Source organism: Myiozetetes cayanensis, unplaced genomic scaffold (genome assembly GCF_022539395.1).
Source record: "Myiozetetes cayanensis isolate MyiCay16 unplaced genomic scaffold, myiCay2020 scf6-25, whole genome shotgun sequence".
NCBI lineage: Eukaryota > Metazoa > Chordata > Aves > Passeriformes > Tyrannidae > Myiozetetes > Myiozetetes cayanensis.
Window position 1 is genome coordinate 38,325,732 of NW_026087853.1, and position 23,690 is coordinate 38,349,421.

The 23,690-nt window shown below is 41.9% G+C and overlaps 2 protein-coding genes across 4 annotated transcripts in view; one reads left to right on the plus strand and one right to left on the minus strand.

The window, feature by feature from the left end:
* The window catches only part of LRP4 (LDL receptor related protein 4), an 81,418-nt gene extending 74,539 nt beyond the window's left edge, over window positions 1-6,879 (minus strand). For all 3 annotated transcript variants that reach the window (XM_050334821.1, XM_050334820.1, XM_050334822.1), the window contains exon 1: window positions 6,731-6,879. In XM_050334821.1, coding sequence (XP_050190778.1) covers window positions 6,731-6,815 — 85 coding nt within the window. In that variant the 5' untranslated portion in view covers window positions 6,816-6,879. The remainder of the gene's footprint in view (window positions 1-6,730) is intronic.
* A 13,807-nt stretch (window positions 6,880-20,686) lies between these two features.
* Window positions 20,687-23,690, plus strand: part of CSTPP1 (centriolar satellite-associated tubulin polyglutamylase complex regulator 1) — an 81,039-nt gene continuing 78,035 nt past the window's right edge. The window contains exon 1 of the mRNA XM_050335940.1: window positions 20,687-20,815. Coding sequence (XP_050191897.1) covers window positions 20,770-20,815 — 46 coding nt within the window. The 5' untranslated portion in view covers window positions 20,687-20,769. The remainder of the gene's footprint in view (window positions 20,816-23,690) is intronic.

A 23,690-nucleotide genomic window follows, 5' to 3' on the forward strand; every position in this document is an offset into this window, starting at 1 on the left:
TTTTCCTGCCTCAGCAGGGAAATTCTGCTCAGTTCTCATCTTCACTTTCAAAATGTCCATCTTTTATGCTACCTAATTAACAACTCTTTCTGCCGTCAGATCCCATATAATTACTCCCCTTGGATTTCCTTACATGAACTCTTCTGTTCCTTTGCCAGCTCAAGTCCTTCCAAAATGCCTATCTTTGCTTCTCTTAATACCTGTACTCCCATATACCTTCTTCGTGGTTTACACTACTCTTGCATCTGCTTCCTCATCCTTATTTACACAGTTACCAGCTTTCAGTAGTCTTTGATGCCAACTCCTACCCAAAACCCCTCTCTATCTTTGTTCTAAGAAGTGATTAGAATGAAAAACTTTAGAAGCTTTTCCCATAAACCAAAGATACAGGAAATTTTATTAGAAAGCTATGCCATTTTAAGATTGACCTTATCTATTCCAGTAGAATTATCACATCCCTGATTCTTATCAGATATCAGATGTCCAATTTAGACTATAAACCTTTTGGGGCAAACGTAGCCTCTTCCTCCATGTAACACAGAGCCACAGCACTTACACCAATCCTTAAGGTAAGAAAAACATCTCAGAAAGTCGAAGAACTTGATTTTGCCAAGAGCAGGACCACTCCAAACACTGTGACTTGGAAATGACCAGAAAAGGTAAAAGTCCACACTCTGAAACTTCTAAATGCAAGAATAGGGTTCCCCTCAACAGAAATAGTGTCTGACCATGTCTGAGAAGAGAGGAACTGGGTACAGAATGCACTGAAAAAGTTTTTCTATGGTATCTCTAGCCCCTTCCTGCCTCAAGTCTACAAAGCCATCACTTATCCACTTCAAAACAGCAGGAGAGTCACTTCTTTTTTCCTTCTCTCTCCAGAAGGAGCACAGCAGAAATAAACCTTGAGTGATAAATTATGCACCACTTTTGTGTGGCTGCCTCTTGGCCAGACGGGAAATTTTTCTCCCAAAGCCTTTTGTTTCCAGCTTTGATCCTAGTGTTGGATCCGCTCTGTTCAGCTTTCCCTCAGCATGGAGGTGAAGGGAAAGCTGACACAGGCCAAGTTCAGGCTTACTGCAAGTCACAGTCAGATCTTCCATTAGCCTTCTCCCCTCCCCCTTCCCAACTGGAACTCTCCTTGAGTTTGAAAAGATCCTATTAAACATTTTCCAGAGGGCCTACAGAGGATACATTATTTTGATGGATGCTGGGACTAAAGGAGGAGGATTTCTAAGTACAGTGAAATAATGGAGTTTGTTCTAATGGGTTTAAGAGATGCCCGGGGGCACCAAGTAAGTTCCTTCTCTGCAAATCAAAAACACAGAAGACCAGAAAATGGAGCCGAACAACTAAACGCCAGGAAGCGGGGAAATCGGGCTCTATTTAACTGCTGCTCTTGGTTACAGCCAACTTCAGGCTGCTTGGAAAAACAGCACACACACACATCACTGGCACAAACTTAACAGGAGAAAACAAAGAGACAACAGGGGTCAAACTGGGGGTGGCAATAGGAGAAGGATGCAAGGCTGGGTCCCCACCCCCTACCAGAGAGTCGGATCAATTATCCTTGAATACTAACAAGATTTCTGATTAAAGAACTGCTGCTATGCAATAGAAATGGAAAGCTCCAGCAGCTGGGAGGGGCTGTCAGGCAGTAACAAAGAGACACAGAAGAGTATGCCCTGCTAGGGCATGCGGAGGAAGTCACTGTGCTGGTAGCCAGGAGAGGGGTCTCCCCTGCCTGGAGTCACGATAACGTCTCACTGCTGGTAAATTTAACTCCAAGAGCAAAACTTCACCTTGACACTACAGAATATAGGGTCTGTTTTCAGGCAAGTATGTTCTCTACTAGAAGCTTTGCTGGACAACAGTTCTTTACACAACCCCATCACTATAGTACAGAGAAATGAATCCTATAATAACCCTTCCAGGAGAAAAATCTGGTGCTTTTTACTTCTGAGTATTGCAACACCAGAAAGTTGCAATCAACATACAACAGCTTGAGAAACAAGAGTCTGCACTGTCTTTGGTCATACACTTTTTGACAAAACCACAGTTGGCAGTACAAGCATTGAATACGCATGTGCATCACTGTCTGTTAATCTTAATGGTGTGTGACTTGCTGACTGGTGGCTAATACCAGAAGAACCTAATCACCTAAGAACATCATGACAGACAAAAGCTTCTGTTACTACTTTTCACAACCCACAGGTGTACTAACATGAAGCATTTTGCTATAAGCATGTATCTCATACCATCAGAATCAGGCTCACAACTGCTCAATCCCCTTTTTTCTTTTTCTCCTATTTTAAATAACAAACACGGTTCCCTGATATCAGGAGCTTCAGTCATCAACAATTTAGCAATGCAAAAGTCGACTAATATCATCTCTATTTGATGTTAATACAGTCTTTATGAAAACTTATTTTCCTGCCCTTACATAGTGAGTCTCCTTTCATCTAGGCTCACAGCAGCCAAAGAGATCTGCTCCTCACAGAAACACTGACTGCAGCTTAAGAGTCCCTCCAACTAAATACACAGGCTGGAATGCTTCAGCATTTAACAGACAGTTCTGCATAACAGAGGCAAAAAAACATGCCAGGAAAGTTGAAAAACCTGAACACGAATTCACTCACAACAAGAGGGCAGTCAAATACTCACAGGTAACAGACCCAGAGTGACCAGATATACAGATAAACCACGAGCCTACAGAATTACAAACCCCTGAATCCACATAGTTACTACCTTTAGTACAGGGAAATGAAAATCTAGATGGAATACAGATATAAGAAAGAAGATATTCAAGAAGCATTACAGTGGCCAGTCTTCACCCAGTAGAGACAAAACAATCCCATAAAAGAGCAATGCCTAAAAAAACAGCCATGGCAAAGAACCAGTGGCACTAGAAACACAAAAGCAGGAGTCCAACCATCAAGGACATTAGATTCACAAAGGAAAATTACAATTAGTGTTTTCTGCCACTTGTGTGAAACACAGCCAGCCACTACAGTATGCCAATTAATGTAGGGGGTGTACTGTATGCCAGAGCTCCAGTTCTGGATCTCTTATCAGATAAAGTCAGATATCTTAAAAGATGGTCAGTTTAAGTGTGCATATCTCTATCATCTTATTATGTAAACCCCTCCAAGACAACTTCACAAATAGCTAAGTTGGAAATAACAGAGCACTAGAAAAATTACATATCCACTTTTCTTGTACATTTCTTTTAACAACATATTATTTACCAATTCACCCTTTCCAACAGAGGGCAAAATTTCTGTGGGTTTTTGAATCTTTTGATCATCAGCAAGAGAAATAGAATTATTATTAAAAAGAAAAATAGACACAAGTCACAGGCAGCAGAGGAATACAATAAATGTGTAAGACGTGCTTACTTTACAAACCTATTTTTAAAACCTCGACTGGTTTTTAAGATAATATCTCTTTATCAGCTTTTATAAGTGTTATGAAGCATATATTCTATTGTGTTCAACGGTAAGTTGCATTCTATGGCAAATGGAGTTGGCCTTGGGCAAGACAATTTCTACTTCACTTCTCACATTTACAAAACAAGGATAATATTTGCCTATTTCACAAGAGTGCAGGAAGATTCAAGAGTACTATCAGACTACAGATCATTCTCACAGAATTAATGTTATAACTATTTTTTAATGTTAATTTCACCAGTCTGGAGAACTACAGGTTTTTAGGAGTAAAAACAAATTACAAATCACGTTAATTTCTTTTTCTAGTACACATACAGCAAATACTGCCTTCTGGTTTGAACTACAGACAACTGGATAATGTTTATATCCAATCACTTTTTCTTCTGTAACTTCAATGAATACAATGTAGAGAAACAGTGCCAAGTTTTCTGAAATCCCATTTTGTGGCCCACAGGAACAGAATATGCCTCTTCAAGGTCCACAAGACAAGCTGGAAATGCAAGCACTTTATGTAACTAAGAACCTATTAATTTTCTTTCTGCATACACCCACACTCCCAAGATACAAGAAGGGATTCTCTATTGCACAAAAACAGTGTTAAAGCACACAACTGAAAGCTTTTGGAAACAGAATATAAAAGAAAATTGCTTATATACACTATTAACTTCATACGGGAATATTTATGCTGTATGCTTTTCCCAATGTTTTAGTAAAAAAACCAACAAAAACAAAACCCTACCAAAATAAAACAAAAACACCCCACCACGTGTCAGCATTCTGTAGCGTCTTAATTTTAGAAGTGTAAGGATGTTACTCAGTGCCAACAGCACTTTGAAAAAAAAGAAACAATCAAGATAATTCAGGATGATGATGAGATCTGTGAGTATCATCCAACCTGACCAACAGTAAACCCTGGCACTCTCAGCACACCCAGGAAACGGAACATTATCAGCTCCAAGTTGATAACAGGAAAATGGGTGTTTTGCACTTGGTTGAGAGTGGAAGAACCAACAGCAATGCCAAGCACACGTAATTGAGATTGTGATTCCCACTGCAAACTAGACTTCTACAAAGGTATTGCTTTCAGGTTTGTTACTCTAAAACGTAGTCAAGATGTCTGGGAAGTAAAGTTCTGATATTAGCAGAGCTCTAGGAGCTAGAACAGCAAACACATTACCCATGTGTTCTGTGACATGCTGCAGTTATACCAACACGGACCATCTTAGCATAAGGTCCATCTTCCCACCATCCACCAGCAGTGCATGCCATTGGTGTTAAATTCTCTACGTATATCCGTTTTTGCCTGTAACGTACTCTTCCAAGAGCTCAGGATACTTGCAGACCTCTTTTGATGGTTTTGGGGGGTGTTTTTGGCACAGATTTCTTCAGTTTTAACTGCCACTATCCACTACATGAGAGTCAAAGGTCAATCTTGCAGACTTGTACGCTTTACTCGCTCCTGTACTGAGGCAGAGTACAGGTGCTTCTAACAATTTACCTGTTTGGCATCATGAGTTCTGTGGTTGTGGATGCTTTACGACAGTTAAGTTGTACACTATTCCTGGAGGTACTTCTAAAGCACAATGTTGAAAAATTTCTAGCTAAGGGAACTGACCCATCACAAATTTTGGCATTTTGTCTGCCACCTCCATCCTGACACCTCCTCATGTTTTTCCTTGCTTCAAACAGGAAAAAGATTGCTCAGGAATCGTGTCCTTATTGCAAAACATATCTTTCCATGGAGGAAAGAGGGTATTTACTTCTGGAAGTAGTTGGCACTTCAACTTCTGTGACAAGAGGATACATGGAAGTGCACTGATGGGAAAACTACTTGAAAGAGAGAGAGACTGCCATAAAAAAGCATCCTAGAGACATCAAGGCACAACCACCTACTAGCAAACCTGCATTTTACAATCAGACATCCCCCACATGGCTGTTAACAGCCCAGACACATTAACTAGGAGCACCTGGGTAACAGCCAAAATAAACCACATCCAGATCTGCACCTAAACTAAAATCTATGGTTTAAATCCTTCTCACTCCTAGATGGCAGCTAAGTATCTGTGTGGCATTTGGGAACTTAGGAGTACTTTTGGCTTCTAAAAAACACTTTCTGATACACAGAACTATGGCCCTCTCTAGTCAGTCTTTCCAAGCCGGCTGAGCACATTCTTCAAAGCTGCCTGCAATTAGGTTTCTTGTTAGAAGAGAAGTAATATTACTTGAAACCCAAACTCTCTCTGATTTTGCCCCAGGGGCAATACTTGTAGAATTATGGAGGTCAGCAGCACTACTGCAAATGCTTCCTGTAATTTCAGAGTAGCATAGGAGAAAACGGATGGGTGAAATTATACAGCAGCTGCCAAAGGAGTGAAGGGAGAGAAGTAAGGTACGCATCTCCTCTCCACACCCCTCCCCCAAAAGCCTTCGCGGAATTTTTATAAACAATTCCGCGAACCGTTTAGATATTTTCTTCTCCACTGGGCGCACTTGTAAAATAAAGTTCCACCGTACAACACGAAGAAAGAGCAGATGCTTTTCAGCTGATGGAGCAACCACAAAGATAAAGTTTCTATGGGCGAGACTTCATGGAACTACCTCCCGGCTCGCTAAAAGCGCAGTGAAGCGCTCCCCTCGCCACTACTTCTGGTACCGCTCCTGCCCCAGCCCCGCTCTGCCAGGGCGCTGCGGGAGGACTCCCGGTCCCCGTCGAGGCGAGGCAGGTAGCCCGGGGCGCCACCGCGGAGCCGGGCTGTACCTTTAAGGGGCCCGTCGCGGCGGGTGCGCGGCTGCATTCCTACTCCGGAGCGGCGGCTGTCCCGACACGCCGGGCACGGCAGCCTCCGAGGCAACCTGCGCGCCCGCCCCGGCCCGGCCCGCCGCTCGCACCGCGGGAACAAAGCCCGCGCCCGCCGCCAAACTTCCGCGGGGGGCAGCGGCCGCGTGGGCTCTGCGGGCTCTCGCTGGGGAGAGAGTCCGCCGGCCCGGGCAGCGCCGCTCCGGGACCCGCGCTCTGGCCTGCCGGGGGACCCCGCCGGCTCCGGCCCGCCACGCCGGGGCACGGGCAAGGCGAGAGCGCCGCGTCCGGGCGCGGGACGGGGCGCGGACAAAGCGCGGCGGCGGGGCAGGGCAGGGCAGGGCTCCCCGCCCGGCGGCGCGGGCAGGTGAGCGGCGCGGCCGGGCAGGGATCCCCGGCAGGGCAGAGATCCCCGCCGCCGAGCCCGGGACGGCAGCTGGGCCCCCCGCGCTGCCGCGGGGCACAGGGTGCCGCGGCAGCCGCTTACCTCTGGAGCGTAGCAGCGCTCCCAGCAGCACCAGCAGGAGCTGCGGAGGCGCGGGCAGGAGACAGCCCCCGCCGCGCCGCCTCATGGTGGCAGCGCCCCGGCCCCGCGCCCGGGCCGCCCGCAGCGACGTCGCGAGCTCCTCCTGCGCGGAGCACCCGGCACGACCACCCCTCACTCCCTCCGCAGCTGCGGCTACACCGGCGCCAGGGGCTCGCTCCCCGCTCCGCCCGGCCGAGGCCCGGCCCCGGAGGAGGAGCCCCGCCGGGGCAGCCCCCGCCCCACTCCCCCCAGCGCCGAGGCACTTCGCAAACTTTCGGCGCGGCAAAGGCGGTCCCGGGGTTGCGGGTACGCAGCGAGGCACGCACCTTCCTTCACCACTCGCTGGAGCTGCAGCCGGCAACTGCTGCGACACCCCTGGGCTCGCCCAGCGCCCCCGGACCCCCTCCGCCCTTGCCACGGACGGGGAAACCCTTCCTAAAGCGGCCCTGGTGTTCGCGACTGTCGGTGCCGGCTCTCCCTGTCCCACTTTCCGCAGGAAAATGCTTTTTCCAGGAGCATCGCTCCGGGCTCCCGGCTGCCCGCCGCAGAGGTGCCCGGTATCCTCCGGGCCCCGCGCGTTGCCACCGCTTCCCGGCTTGCGCCAGCTATCTGTACCCAAGACAAATCACAGAGCCCCTCTCCCTGTCCCATCCCCGTTCACCAAACACCATTCGAAAGGGAAACACTCACGAGCCCTTTGCCCAGCATACATATTGCTACCGAAGAAAAAGGTATGATTTTTCCCTCCGTTCATGACAAGCATTCTGCTATTTGGTGTTTTCCTTACAGCCGCAGTGTCCGAAGACAGCTGATTATGTATGAATTTCAGATGCCCGAAAAAAAAGAGCTAAGATCGTTTCCTGTAGGAGTAGAAATTAACACTCAGACAATTGGCTTATGTGCTTTCTGTTCTGTGCTGCATTAAAAAGCAGACGGGCTTTCACTGAACATCACCTTAAAGCCAGTCTTATGATCCTCTGTGACATGATTTGGCATTTTAACACATACGCTTGACAATGCAAGAAACTCTTGTTAAATAATTAATCTCAGTTGATTTCAAAGTATTAACTTGAACAGAAAGGTGAGTCAGATAGCCCAAACCATGGACCATAAGGGAAGATGGGAATTTTGTCAAATTGACACCAAAGAGTCAATGGATAGGAATGGTCTTATTTAAATCCTTCACAAAGACCAATCCAGAGGAAGCTGCAATTAATCCCCATCCTTTAAACAATCACAAGAGTATGTAAACAGCACAGAATGTGATTGAGAGAATTCTGCCACTCGTATTAATTAAGTGTAAATGGTGAAGACAAGGGGTATTATTAAAAATGTCAATGTAAAATTAAAACAGGCACTGAGTCTTGACAAATTGTGCTCAATGTAAAGGAAAAATAATCCAACACATCTTCGCTGAGGAGGAGAACTCCCAAGAGCAGGAACACTGTAAGAGAGAGTAAGCAGCAAAACATGAAAAAATCTACATTACATAGCCACCGAAATTTTTAAAATGTAGACTTTTTGCTTTATTTGCAGGATCACTTCATCAAGATAGGAATAGATCCACTTTACATAGCAAGAGTGCAATAGCACGCAGACTAAGGCATTGAATTCTATGTACTTGATAGGCAAAATGTGCAAAGTTGCAGAAGAGTAATAACAAATACGGGTAGTCAAGAGGGACTGACTGAGATGGAGAGATTAACACTGGCTTGGAAGCAGTGACAGACTGAGGCTAGGAAAGTATATGCAATGATTGTAAAGGAATTAACTCCAAGATACAAGAGTTTAAAATGATTGAAAAAGTTAAGAGAGAGAAAACAATAACCTCACACTGACTAGGGCTTGGCTGACTGTCTAGCATGCAAAACCCTTACTGCATCTCCCTAAAACACAGGGCATTTAAGTTTATATTCTCTACCAAGGCTAGTATAAATCAGGTAGTATAAATCAGGGGAACCCTTCTGACTTCTTACAGAAGCTTATAAGAAGTTTAGATGCTGAAGTACTGAATGCGATAAAGCACAGAGACAGGGCCCAGAACTTCCTAATAATTATATACTTAAGTCATGGAACAGTCTTCTAACTGTTGAGATTACTATTTTCCTGGGTTTAAAACAAAAGCCTCTTGAAAAATATTGTCCTAAATGCAAATAAATTCACTTGTTAGCTCTTCAGGTCTTCTCTCCCCAGGGAACAAATGTTTTTACCCACTTGTGTTTGTTAAAGTGTGTTTACCAGTCCTCTGCATCTTGAGCTGTATTTTGGCAAATCACTTTCCTCTCTAAGCTCAACTTCCCTAAATTATATCTCTCTCTTATTAATAATTTTGAAATCCCCTAGTGAAATGTTAGAGCAGCACATAGTATTGTCTTTCACGATAATCTCCTAAATAGGTTTTAGTTGAATGGATGAAAATTTATATTATAAACCTCTCAATTACCTATCTGTTGATACAATACTATGATTGATCCATGCAGGATGTTTGAGAAGTAATTGTAGATTTATGCAGTGTAAAATGGATATTTATGGTAAAAGTAGAAGGGTCACTAAATAATGCTGGTAAAATTCAACCATATGTTTAGGTTTTGTCTCTCCCTGACCAAGTATCTTTAAGAAGGACTATCAGAATGCACTTCAACCCATGCACGAGGTAGGTACTTGCTTTTACCCACACCTGTGAGGGAGGAACATTATGAAGTAACCTGTAATAATTTATAGATCACTGGTAAGTGACATATAACACAACTATTGTAAAACAGATGGGAAAGAAGTAATTAAAATATAATTAACAGTTAATTTACATTACAACATACCTAAGCAAAGAAACCCCCACCAATCATTACAAATGGAACAGGAAGAAGATTTGTATCCTAATAAACATTTTGGGACATAATTCTCCCCCCCTCCAAAAGGAGGCATTAGAGAAGTAAACCAATCCAATGACAGAAAATAACTACCATGAAATAATACTAAAAGTTTGCATCATTTTCAGAGCGATTTTAAATAGCAATGCTGTGTCAGGAAAAAGACAACCAAGGACATGGTGTCATTGGAAAAAGGAAAAAGAAAGGAACCACAACAAGGTAGGATTATTAGGGAAAATATACATTATCTATTTTTAAACCGCAAAGATCTTAATAAGACATTTAAAGAAAGAAAGAAAAAAAGAAAAAATGGTCGCAGACTTTTAAAAATATCAAAGTATTTTTAAAGCATTCAAATTACCTGTTCCTTGTGAAGATGCTTCTCCACACCTCAAGTTTCCTAGAAGAGAATGATCGGATAGCTGAATTGTTGTGTTCAGAAAGATTTGGATAACTGTCTTTTAAATATTTGAGATAGAAGGAATTCATTTAATAGAATGAAAAACACACATGAAAAATGGGCAAAATGCATTTGTGCTAAATGAAGCTCCCTTTTTTAAGTAATGTAAAGCTCACTGAGTAAACAGAAGGCAACAGACATGATACATCTTGTACAGCTTTTGGCACCGTCTCACAAGACACTTTCACAGAATGACATTTTAAATACAACTAGGGGAAGGTGTGCAAGCATCTGATTGAAGAAAACCATGGTGGTCATTAGTCACAACTCATCAAAATGCAGAGGCATGTCAGAAAGACACATTTCAGGGTATATACTGTGCTCTGTTTTGTCTACTGTGCTCACTGACAAGTGATTTATTATTATGATTATAAAATCTGTGCTATAACAACTGATAACCTCAAAACAATGGCAAAAGGATGCAAACACGAGGAAGGATGAGATCAAACACCTCAAATCCTATTGACGAATTGGACAGGTTGTCCAAAAACAAACAAGGGAAAAAACAATATTGGAAAACATTTTATCCTTGGGAAAAGAATGAAACATGAATAAACTGTGTTGAATTCTGGACTAGACAGAAATACAGCAAACCCAGATCTTAGGGTTGTATGGATAACCAACAATATAAACCAACAGTGCAGCACCACTGACAGAAATGTGCTTAATTCTGGAGCACATTAACAGTTGTGTCATATGCAGGACAATTTGTTTGGTTTCTTAAATTCTCATGGTACTGAAGCCCCAAGTGGCATACTGTGCCTGGTCCTGGATTAACACCTTAGAAACATAAATTCAGCTGAAGAGAAGCAAGAAAATGATAAGAACAAGAAGTTTATGAGTCAAACCCTTGGAGAAAAAGCTGAAAGAATGAGGTATGCCTAGTCAAGAAAACAAAAGCTTCAAGTGAGATGCATCTTTCCAACACATGCAAGCTCATTACAGAGATGTCGATCAGCTATCCTCTATGGCTCCAGTAGAAAGACATGAGAGAGTCAACTTGATTTGCAGTAAGAAATGCTCAAAAGATTTTGCTGATCAGCATTCCAGCTAAGGATTTTTCAACACTGGAGCAGACTGTCTAGGAGGACTGTGGAATCTCTTCCACTAGATTTTTTTAAGAACAAAGTTTGATAAGCATGCTGGCACTAGCCTTGATATATTTAGTCTTGATGCAGTGCAGGCTAGACTAGGGGATCTTTTGGGACTCCTCCCAAACCTAAGTTCCACAAAGGATATAATTCAGAAAATTCTAGCTAGAAAGATAATTACAAACTCTGCACTCTTATCGATCAAATTCTATATTACTAGTAAGCTCCACTAAATAAACAGAAAAGCCAGGAAAATAGTAAATTGTTCCCAACAGTGCTCTCAGTTTAAAATAAAATCACAGGTTGTATGGTCTCTGACTATTCTGACTATGAGATTTTCCAGTGGCTCTTTTAATTTCTGTAATTATTCCACTGGTACATCACCCACATCAATTCCCTCTGCCATATCACCAGTGAACTAAAGAGGTGGTAGCTTGGAATACCAGGTAAGCTAAAAGTCAGGATTTTACCCATATGGAGGAAGATGCAGTAAGACAGTTGGGCCTGCAACTTCACTGTTGGACCTGTAAAGAAACAGTTTAATTTTCCAAAGAGTTGAGGGTCCTCCAGCTTTTGCAGCTGGTGACCTAGTTTGTAAATTATGGTTTCTGTGTTATATACATTAAATGAAATGTTAGCATCGGCTTATATTTTATGGTATCACTTTCTCCCTTGTTGTCTTCCCTGAAGTTTTCTAAGTAGCAGCACTAGTGCTGTATACCCACATATGCTCAGAGATGTCATAAGCATTCGAATACTGTCACCATTGTCCCCTACAGTGTTTCTCAAGTTATTGCCTATTTATTCTTAAGAAAACAGCAATTAATTTGCCATCTTCTGCAGTGTTACCACAATTGTTTTCATTTAATAAAACTCATGTTTGCAAGTCAGAGCTTATGTGTTACTTAATTTTCTTCACATTTCATTTAGCTGCTGCTTTCTAAGCATTCCAATTGCGCATTGGTTTTGGGAAACTTTACGATCATCTCATGGACCACCATTAATTCTACTTTGCAGCACAGAACAGTAAAACTAGAGATTACATTAAATGACTACATTCAGAAGCTGAGATACAAAGAATCGTGCAAAAGGTCCTTTGTAATGTAATGACCAAAGTAATAATAATGGCCCGTCTTCGCGAGCGAAGATCCGGGGAAGGTCTTTCCACCTTCCAGCCTGCGCATTGGATTTTTTAGGTGAGACACAGTGTGCGCGGAACTGAGCCCACCCTTTAATCCTAAGGTTCATCTGCCGGGGCCAAGCGAGCTTGGACGGTGGCAGCGAGGTCCTTAGGACGTAGGTGGGTTGCCTTTAAGGGCTAACGAGCCCCACCTGCCCGGGAGTGGCCCTGACCGGGAATCGAACCCGGGTCTCCGCGGTGATAGCGCAGCGCCTTTACCACTAGACCACCAGGGGCTCCAATGACCAAAGTACAGCTTCATCTAACCCCATCCCTTTTTTGTGTGTGTCTGGAAGGTGGGACTGAAACCAACCTGCCAGGCCATTCAATTTTCTCCATGGGAAAAAAGAAAAAAAAAAAAAAGAAACAAAACACTAAGGAAATTAACTCTCAAAATAGGAAAAAACCCCAAACAACAAACCAAACCTTTCTTCATGTTTTCTTTGAGATGGTAGCTCTTCCTGTGTCTCTTGAAATCTGGTTCTGCTCCTTCTTTTGCCGGTTCTCTAACATCCTCTATGTAAAAATAATGCAAATACACCGTCTTTTATTACTGATGAGACTCCTGCCTGCAGTGAAATGGCAATTATCCAGGCCTTGCACAATGTCTGCATTGCAAAAGTAGCCCATGGGCTAGCCTTAGGAATAGCACAGCTTAATATCTTGACTCTGGCACAGAAAAAAAGAAAAGAGGAAGAGCTTAAAAGGAAAACATTCTCTTAAAAGCCTGCAGTAGAAGAATTCAGTTTGAAGAGGAAGCTTAACAACCTTTATTCTCCAAACACATTCAAATGGATAAGTAGCAAGTTGTGTCTCCTAAATTAGTTTTTGACCCCACAGAGAAGCATTTTCTAAAGAACTGGAGACTTGTCTCTTTCTTTGACTTCCAGTTACTAATATAATTTGCTATCAATAGTCCCTGTACTCAGATAAGAAGTTTGTGGTAAAAATGAATCATGCAATCGGAAAGAAAGGTGACCTTATGTCTTGGTGTGTGGAATATCTCTGATGGGTTGAGTTTCCCTTTCTTAAAAGCCTAGAATACATTAATTGGGCCTGTTAAAGAAGCAAGTAGTCATGGGAATAGATGTGAAAGACATAAACATACCTTTCCCTCAGATCGCAAACCTTTCTTGTTTGCAGAAGCTCTGCCACTATAGATGTAAAAATGTAGACAGTCAGATAGTTTTCTTTCTTGAAGATGATTCACTTCCAATACTTCACTGGCATGATGGTTTTGGCAAGTACCACCAGCACACACAAGATATAACCCTTGAGTCTTTCTGATAAGATATCAATCATATGCTTTCCTATCAGGTGCCTGAATCAGAGATACCTCTTAACACCTCTCCCTCTGTCATAGTAGCTCTTGATAAATGTGAATGAGGGAACAAATTAATTGCTCCTTACCAGTACTAGGCAAGACCTGAATAAAGGAACAGGTGGGAGCAAGATCCAGAGCTGCACACCCCGTCCACATGAGTCACCCATGCATATGCACACACATCCAACCTCCCTCCTAGTCACATATACTTGTGTCCATATCATTGCAATTTTGGGATTTTAGGATACTTAACACATGAACATAATATTAGCATTCTAAGAGTTTAAGGGTTTGTGTGTTGCATTTTCATTTATGCTTCATGCTAGATCAGCAGAGTTGCTGGAAACTCTGTCAGAGACTTCAACATTAAAACCAACACTTTTAATGCTCAGGGAAAACCTTGTCACAAGCAAGCATTGTCCTTGAGCATTAAAAGAGTTGGTTTTAATGTGAAGAGGCTGCAGGTTTCTGTTGTTTCTGTTTCATATAACTTAAAGTGCACTGAGTACGCTTAGTAAATGTCAGAAATGGGTTCTACTCACAGAATTGCAGAGAAACTGTGACCCACATCTAAACTTTATGTATTCAAGGAACAACTCTTCCTTCACTAACATGGCCTAAAGTTTAACATATAAAGTGAGAACCTTAAGGATGTATTTTTACTATCTAACAAGCTATTATCAGACTCAAATGCAGAATGGTTGATCTATTTTGCTGTGCTATAGAAACTAGAATAATAAAGTTAACAAATCCAAAGAGAAATTAAAAAACATTCCTCAGAAAAAAATTTAATTAGGTCTTAATTTTTACTATATTCTGAAAGATGTTCCATGTTCCCCCTAGTTTACAATTAATTGCCATCATCCTCATTTACTGTTTCAGTCTCCCATGGCTTATCTTCTTTCTCAGTAAGTTATTTGCATGCTACCTTTCCATCTCCCATCCTCCACACCTCAACTTCTCTTCCTAAGTACTCCAACCTTTATATTATCTTTGGTCTCTATCTTCATTTCTAGTGAATCCACAAAGATCTTACTCTTGAAAACACCTTGAGTACTGTGTAGCAGAAAGGAAAAGACATTCATCACTGTGTCCTCTTATATTATGGAGTGAATGACCTGGATACTGATGTGTTCTTTCACTGAAAAAAATTCTGACTGCAGCTCCTGTACAGCAGCAGGACTCCACAGTGCTGTCTTCCAAAAGACAGTTAGCTTTTGTGTAGCTAACAAACAGAAGTAGTAATTGTTTTGAAGAATTCAACAGTTTTAATGAATCTGTGATATCCTCTTTCATTTTTTTCCCTCTTGATTCCATCATTTGCATTTCCATGTATATGTTATAAGACAAAATACTTTCAGAGCATTTTGCATGTGCTAAATCTCTGTTCTGCACACAGAAAATTATGTACCTTTCCCATAAGAGCTGGCCAGTATGGCCATCAGAGTTATTACTTGATTTCATCCCCAGACACAATAGGCACTCCTATTTAGAATTGCCTACTCTCTTGTCTACACACAAAGCCTTTACTTATTATAATTTTCTCACACAAACACCTTGTCTAGTGGATAACAGACTCAGGCAGCTTAAGTTTGCAAGGAACATTTGATAAGTAGAAATAAAGAATGAAAATTGCAGGCCTTTTTGGGTTACCCCCCAGCATGAGCTAAGCCTTGGCTGTCAGAAATGCCTCCCATACCAGAATTTCATAGTGATATTTATTTTTACCAGCCATTTTAGACTTTGTTTGTTTGTTTGTTTGGCATGAGACATCCTGCAAACTCTGCCAGAAATGGCTGTTTTTCTTCTCTGCATCGTTAGTGGGGTGGCATTCCAACAGAGAAGGGTCACTCACTTGGTACTTAAGTACTTTTAAAGATGTTGTCTTTTTCTTCCTGGTGAGATAATGGGAACAAAACCTGTAGAGTCTTTCAAGGGTTTGCTGTTACAGAAAAGCTAACTTTGCTTGCTAACACTGAGCTCAAAATCAGAATTTGGACAATGCATTTAATACATGCCAGGAATCTATTATACAGCTTACAGCTACCCCTGATTTTAAAATGAAGATGTGGCCTCCATGAGCCATAGAGCCTGTCATAATACTATTCCCTCTTCTCATAAGTGGATCACCCAGAATTCAAAAGTACTCCTGTGACTGAAGAGTAGAAGAATATTTCAAGGGCTCATTTTTACCCAACAGCCTGTATTTAAAATACAAGGATCTTGGAGCTTGGTTAGACATAAATCATTAGGTGAACAGAAAGTTCATCAATATAGACAGATCTCAAAATTATATCAGATCTCTACTTACATCCTTTCTGTCCACCATTTCACGAGGGAAAAGAAAATCTCAGCATTCCAGATTAAAATGCAGCTAAGATAGTAAATTATTGATGGTATAATGTTCATAGCACAGTTTCCTGTATGCTTATAACATCTTACCAGTTAAGCATATTCTTGACTTAAGACTTCCAGGTACAATTATAGGTGTCATGTTTAAACTCTGTAATGGTACAAATGGTGGGTACTTAAGAGAGCTGCTGCTGTCAGTGTGTTGTATCACCAGCTGGAAAACACACAGTTGCTTCCGGATTTCATCCTGTGGCAGATGTTAGGGTGACAAACTTTGTAAATCTTATTTCTCTAATGCCCGTTGATCTTAAACAACAATATAAGTTCTATCTGTTTGGCTAGGTTTTACCTGAAGAGGTAAACTGGTATTAATACTGCATTATTAGAGGCAAATTACTTATTTACTTGTTGGGCAAACCCACTGTGCTATATGTGAACCAGATAAACAATTCATTCAGCTTGAGAAAGCTCAGACAGGACTAAGCACTAGAAGTACTGGATCGTTCTCTGTAAATGTCTCCTGAAGAATCAACAATATAAAAATATGAATTTCATCACATAATTTCATTGTGCTTTTGGCTGACCTTTTTATTTAAGATAATCTTATTTTTAGTGCTTGTGTTTAGAGAGTTTGGTCATAATCCATATAAATTATTAGTAAATCAAAAATTTAATAAGAGGTTTTTATGGATTTGCAGCTGACTCATAACTGAATCTTCGGTGCCATTGATTTTTAAAAGGTCTTACATAATAGAATCCTAATTTCACTTACAAGATTTCCAATAATTTACATAAATAATAGCATATGAAGATCTTATTTTCCATTTCTTCAGATCTTTCCTCAAAACTTATCTCTGCCATGGTGCCCAAAATAATAGATTATCAATAAAGATTGACAGTTGTTTAAGTCAATGTTTTTTTCTTCTTGGTATGATGTGATTTTTGTGTGTCTTTTTGTTATTGCATGTGCAATTTTATTGATTATTTTATATGAGGTAAAGCTTATCTGAAAAATATGTGGGAAGCCTCAAGGAACACAAAGAACAACCAAACTCAAAAGAGCTGAGTTTTGCACAAGACAGGCTCTTAGCTGTTCCAAAATAGCACCAGGCTTTGGACACTCAAAGGATGAACAAGAAAGGTTAGAGACAACTTCATAGTGCAATGAAAATTCATCTTACATTGATTTCATAGAAGTTAGATGGAACAGTACTGAAGACTGCCCACAGCCTTTGTATGCTGTAGTTGTAATGCTTAAAGCAACAGCATTTTCAACTGTCACCTGAAAAAAAAAAAAAGGGAAATTTGTTTCCTCTAATATGTCTAGGCTTTATTGTAACTACTTTAGCAATAACTGTTAAAATTCTAAGCAAATGAAACATTTAATTCCAAGAAAATGAATAGAAGCCAGACAAAATGACTCAATCTGTTTAAAACTAGGCATTTCCTCTGGAATTTTTTGCTTGATATCTAGTCTTGTTTATTATTCTATATAATACTCTCTCTGAAAGAGGAGCTGTTTCTCAGCAGAACTTTGTCTAATAAAAAGAAAATATTTCAATTCAGCATTGATGGTATCACTTAGGAAGATGAACATAAAAACAGTGAAGAGTAAGCTAAGCAATTATAATAGTGAGGGCAAAGTATGTGGGACTGGAGGAAACAGAAATCCAATTTAAGATAAGTTGCTGAGAAACATAAAACTGACAGAGAAAGGAGTTCTTCAGTCCAGGCACCTTAACACAGTAAAGATATTTTCTTTCATTATATAATTTAAACTACACCACTGACTATTTTCAAACTTGTGGTCACATGGACTCTTACATAACTAAGTTAGCCCAACATACTTGAAGTATGATTTCTGAAAGGCTACTTAAACCACACTTTAAAGAGAATTAAGCCAAATCAAACCAAGGTCACATTAACTCTGAAAGAGGGCGTGCACAAAATGTATCAATGTGGTCCAACTGATCCTCACAGAATGTCTGACTTGGCCACTCAAATGTCCCTGGTAGACAAAATCCAGCAGTTTAAGACATGTAAGGGTAGGTGACAGAAGTGTGCTCCAAAGGCTTCCCCTAAAGTGAGACCTGTACCACTGATAATCTACTAGAGAGTCGTGACAGAGAAAAATACATTTGTGCACTGTCATTCCTCCAGCTGGGTCCAAAAGAACATTAAGCCTTTGTTAGATGTGCCCCTCTGGGGGCAGGTATTAAACTTGCAGATGGTTTCCAGTGACCCAGAAAAGCCTTCTCCATTTATTAAAATGCACTAGTCTAGGGTTCTAAAATCAAGATGGGGAAAACAAACTTAATACCTATGGCCAGGCTGGCAGTATTTCTCCCTTTTCAGATCATGAGTGTGAGAGAGCAGGTGAGTGCTGCAGCTGATCTGTTACATCACCTAATCCTGGCTCTGGCAAGCTCAGAGAGAAATAATAGTAAACAGGGAAGTCTATAAATGGCTCCAGAAATGACATCTTGTTTTTATATAGTTTTCTTTGAGTCATCAACAGTTAGGCGCCACTACTACTGAAACGTATCGTTATTAAAACCACAAATGGGATCAGTGTCCAAAAGGTTTCCCTTTGCTGGTCTAAAGGAAATAGCAAAGTCTAACCCGTAGAGACCAAAGAGTAACAAGTGAAAAAAACCCCCCCAAAACAGAGGGATATTAGAATGTAGTATTTAAAACTGGACTTTAAAAGCCTCTTGTAAATCAGTGCTCCAGATACTGATCAAGGACAAATTGTGGTTTACAGAAATGGTTTAAACAACAAAAACCAAACACAATCTATGGAAGGCTCCTACCAGCTCAGCTGACCAGCATTATGGAAAAGGTTTTTAGATTTGGCTTTTGAACACCACTGAAACCTGCCTGGACATTGATAAATGACTGCTTGTGGAAAGAGAGATCTTGATGCTAGTGCAGGAATTGTGCTCTTGAATTTAGTGATCACAAGAAGTCTACCAAATTCCATTTCTCCTCTCCAACAGTGGCCTAGAACCAGATACCTCACTGACAAGCTCCAGAACCCTAAAGTGAGCAGTTATAGGATAGACATCATGTTAGGAAAAATATTTCCAAAAATCCCATTAGTCAGATAATTGGCTTCATCATGAAGTAGGATACTTTGTGTTCCTACAGATGTGTTCTTTTTTTCCCTATGCTTTTATGAGTAATAACATAATACTGTGTTATCTCATTCTGCTTCCTTTCTAAATTCTGAATTCCTGGCCTCAAAAATATATCAATGTATTCTATGATCTAATTGTATTTATTTTTTAAAAATTCCGTAAAAATTTTAAATTTATAGCCTATCACAAACTGCAAAACTGAACACATTGGAATTTTGAATGAGTTTCATTGTAGTAAAGATAATTTCATATATTATGCTTAGTCTCTTTAATAAAGACAGTCTTACATTTTTTTCCAATCATTCTTCACGCTGGAGTGTCTCCTTGTCTGCTCCCTAAATTATTCTCTCTGCCCATCCTTGAAATATGTGTATCTAAGCCATATGCTTTTAAAGACAGAACAAAAGACAGAGAAGTGGTCCAGTTAATTTTGTGAGGGATATTAATAGTTTAAGTTATAATATCCTGTTTGCTGTTCTTAACTGTGGCTTCTTTCAGTACAGATTAAAGTTGAGTTGCCAGTAGTCACCTTCAGCTCTTTCCTCCAGGGGAATAAAGGCAGGTTATATGCTTGTTCAAGTGGTTAATTTAATTTCTGTTCTTTTGCATTTGTTGTTAAAAACATAGAAAACACTTCCAGACACGCTTCCAGACGAAAAAAAAGAAAGAACCCTACAGCTCAGGACTTTTCTGCTCATTTTTACTTGCATATACAGCAGGGACAATTCCTGCTGTTCCCCATAAGTCCTTCTCCTGAGCACAAGCGTTGCAAAAATTCCAGCACAGGAGTGGTGTGGACAGAAGGACAAAACTGTAAAGGATCTCCTTCGTCACCTTTTCAGACCCCACACTCTGAGACAAGGTTGCTACACAGTGAACTTCATTTCATTAACCCAGAGAAGTGGTCACAGCACCAAGCCTAGCTGAGTTCAAGAAACATTTGGACAACACTCTCAGGCACATGGTGTGATTCTTGGGGTGTCCTGTGCAGGGCCAGGAGTTGGACTCGATGATACTGATGGGTGCCTTCCAACTCAGCACATTCTGTGATTCTGTGATTTTAACTTATTACAATTCACCTACAAATTAAGGTCTTTCCCCCAGAGCTGTAGTCCTAATAGCCCCTGGCAGTAGACTCCTGATTTCCAACCTAAATCCAACCAGAATGACTTTACACTCCTCTTGCCATTTCGGCTCTTCAGCTTGACTCGCTCCTCTCCCTCTGAGGTGCCCCTCGGCCCTGGAGCAGCTTCCCCGGCATCGCCCACTCCCTCCTCCTCACAGCCCGGCCGCCACGCTGCCCACAGCCCCTTGCCCAAGGCCATGTCACCACGCTCCTCCCAGAGACCCTTCCCAGGAGCTCTCTGGGTGCTCCCAGCCCTGCCCCAGCCCCTGCGGCCGCAGAGACAGCCCGGGAGCGGCGGGCGGGGGCTGAGGCCGGGCGGGAGCGGCTTTGGGCGCGGAACGGTGGCGGCGAGGGGCGTGTTCCCAGCCGGGGCGAGCGGCCGAGCAGCGCCGGGAGCGTCGGGCGCCTTGGAAACGGGCGGAAGCCGGGAAGGAGCGGCGGCGGCGGGAGGAGCAGGAGGATGCTGAGCCCCGAGAGGCTCTCGCTGCCCGGACCCGAGTACCTGGGTGAGGAGCGGGGCGGGGAAGCGCCGTGAGGGCACTCTCCCCGGGCTGTGCTGCGGGCCGGCCCGGGGAGGGCGCGGCGGGACCGGGGTGGCTGCGGCCCGGCCCGGCCCCTCCCGGGGACTGCGGCGAGTGGCCCCAGGCTGGGCCGGGCTGGGGAGAGCGGGTCTCAGCGGCTCCGTGCCCGCCTTGTCGGCTGGAGGGGGGCAGCACTGGGGGGTTACAGGTCGATGTTGTAGGACGCTGCTTCTCCGGGTACCCCTGGAGGTGGGAGAGCTGCGGAGCCCTCTTGGCACACGGAGCATCCCTCCGGTGCCCTGAGGTGTGGCTTCTGTGAAACCAGCGCCGGCCGGAGGGAGGTGAGCTGCCGTCTCCTCCCGTGTCCCATTTCACGGTGTCAGTGGTAGCAAGGAGCGTCCAGCTGCCCTGTGACAGACTGGAGCCTCATTTCACCCACTGCCAATCTGTTCTGCTCCTGGATCTCTGTGAGCATCCGTGTTTTGTACTCATTTCCCAACGTAGGAAGTAGTGCTGTTCTTATGTTGGGCGGTGGTTTGAATGTCGGCTTTTGTTCTGAAATAAGGTAGTGTTGGTAGTATTTCCTACATAAAATGAAAATCTTTTAACCTGTGAAGCAGCTGCTCCATTGAAGACTAAATCCATTTAACTTGGCTGTAACTGTTTTATGTTCCAAGAAAGTATGGAGCAAAGTGATCTGGTGTTATTGTGTCAAATAAAAATAATTAGGATGGAATGAAGTCAATATGACTTCATTTAATTACTAAAGAGAAGATGAATTACAAGAAGTAAGCATTTGGAATGTGTTCAAGAGAGTATTTGTGAAGTGAAACTCTTCAGCCGTTGCTTTCTAGGCCCAAGAGGCTGTTTGGTAATAACTATTTTAAAAGTGTGCATAATTAACTGTGCCTTTCTTGTACAAGGACCAGTCAGAAATGGAATGGATTGGTTTGTGCTACTTGTTCCATCATGATTTTACTGTCTCTGGTAAGTCAAAATGGAACAAGAGCAGAGAAACACTGCTGGCTTACAGTAAATAAAAAACCTGTCTTGCAGGGACCAGACTAAAAGATCCTGGCTTGTTTAGCCTAGCAATAGTGTCTAAGAGGAGTGCTCCACTGTGTTTCAAAGCACTAAATTTGTCTTGAAATAGAAACCTCATTGTGCTGTTACTGGTAGGCTGCTGTGAGGGTACTCTGTGCATACCTACATAACTGCACTTCTATTCTGTGTCAAGGAAATTCAAGGCAGAAATTGGTTGGTTTAGTGTTCAATTTGGGGTGATTCTCATGAGACTCGTTTTGCTGAAGCTCTTATTACTGATTTCAGTTCTGGAACTAGTTCAGGTGTTTGAGAACAGTATCACAGTTCCATGCGGATACACCCTTTGATTTTGTGCTACTCCATCACACTGCATCAACATTTCAACCTACACATTAATAGAGAGGTTCATAACTTTTCCAGAGTTGCTCTAGGTTGAAACTTGCAAAATTTCTTTTATTTTTTTTTGAGGAGTCAAGTTGGTTTTAGGTTAATTTAATTGTTTTTAATGAAACGGGCACTTGAAACTTGTCAGTAAGGGTTGAATCACTCAAAATGATCTAGGAAGCAGACTAAAAATACTTAAAGTGTAAGAATAAATCAGGTTTTTGTTTCACATCTGAAGTTGAGACATGAGACTTCTTAGAGATGTGAAGGATTGCTAGGTGAAGCAGCTTTACTGATCACTTAAGTGAGCCTCCTTTTATCTTTGTTCCATATGCTGATTTGGAATTCCCTTTTCATTTCGTACAACCTTCTAAATTTTTCTGATATCGGGGTCAGAAAAAGACACACGTGTGTTGAGGAATAACTTGTATAAGAGTCTGTTTGGTTCATCACTTGGGATGACCTTCTAGTTTAGATCGCAATATCTGTTGTCTATTAGAGAGGAAAAATGGTTGCTACCTGATGGTATTGTATTAGCTGTAAATATTACCAATAACAATGTTTCTGTCTTTGTGAGACTTTGTAACTTACCAAACTGCTCACAGATCCTAAGCAAAGCATTGTGTATTAGCAGCAGGAAAGTGGTTAAAAACTAAAAAAACAAGCCCCAAACTCCCCCTCTAAATAAACACAACTCCCCATGTGTTTTTCTGAGTTGCCTTTAAGTTTTCTACATGGACCTGGCATTCTGAGATCACCATTGTTTGGATTTGTTCTAGTGTGTGCCTTGAAGCCTTGTTAATATAGTTGTCTGAAGTGGGATTGTAAGCCATTGTGATAACTTTCACTTTCTATAATTTCATTCTGAAGTTCTGTTGCCCTGGGCTGCCACATAAGTTATTCTCTATGTCTCCCAGATCAGATGGCACTTTTCTGACCCAGCATGGGCAAACTTCACCTAACCTCTTTTTCCCCTTTTTCCTTTTTCAATATCAAAAACAGGCCAACACATAAATTGAGCCGACAAAATAACCCAACATACTACTTTGTGCATTACTTTTTTTTTCTCCTCTTTTTTCCCTCTGTTTGAGATGATTCTTCCACATAAAAGCAGTTGTGAGTTAAAATAGAAGTGAAGAGTGAGAGAATTAAGCATTCACTTAAGATGAAATATAATTGCAAAGCTTTGGTATGCCAGAGCTCCTGGAAAATAAAAAGCAGGGCAACATGTCTCATCCCACAATGATTATGAGACAGTAAGCAGAAGAAAAGAGATGACCAATACTCACTGAATAGGAAAGGAGATGAGGTCTGCAGAGGTGGTAGAAAGGCTACAGTGAAGATGATATTGTAACATTTAAACAGTATTTTCACTGAATAAACAACAGTTATTGTTTGGGCATAGTGATGAAAATGTGTTTCTCGTTTGATG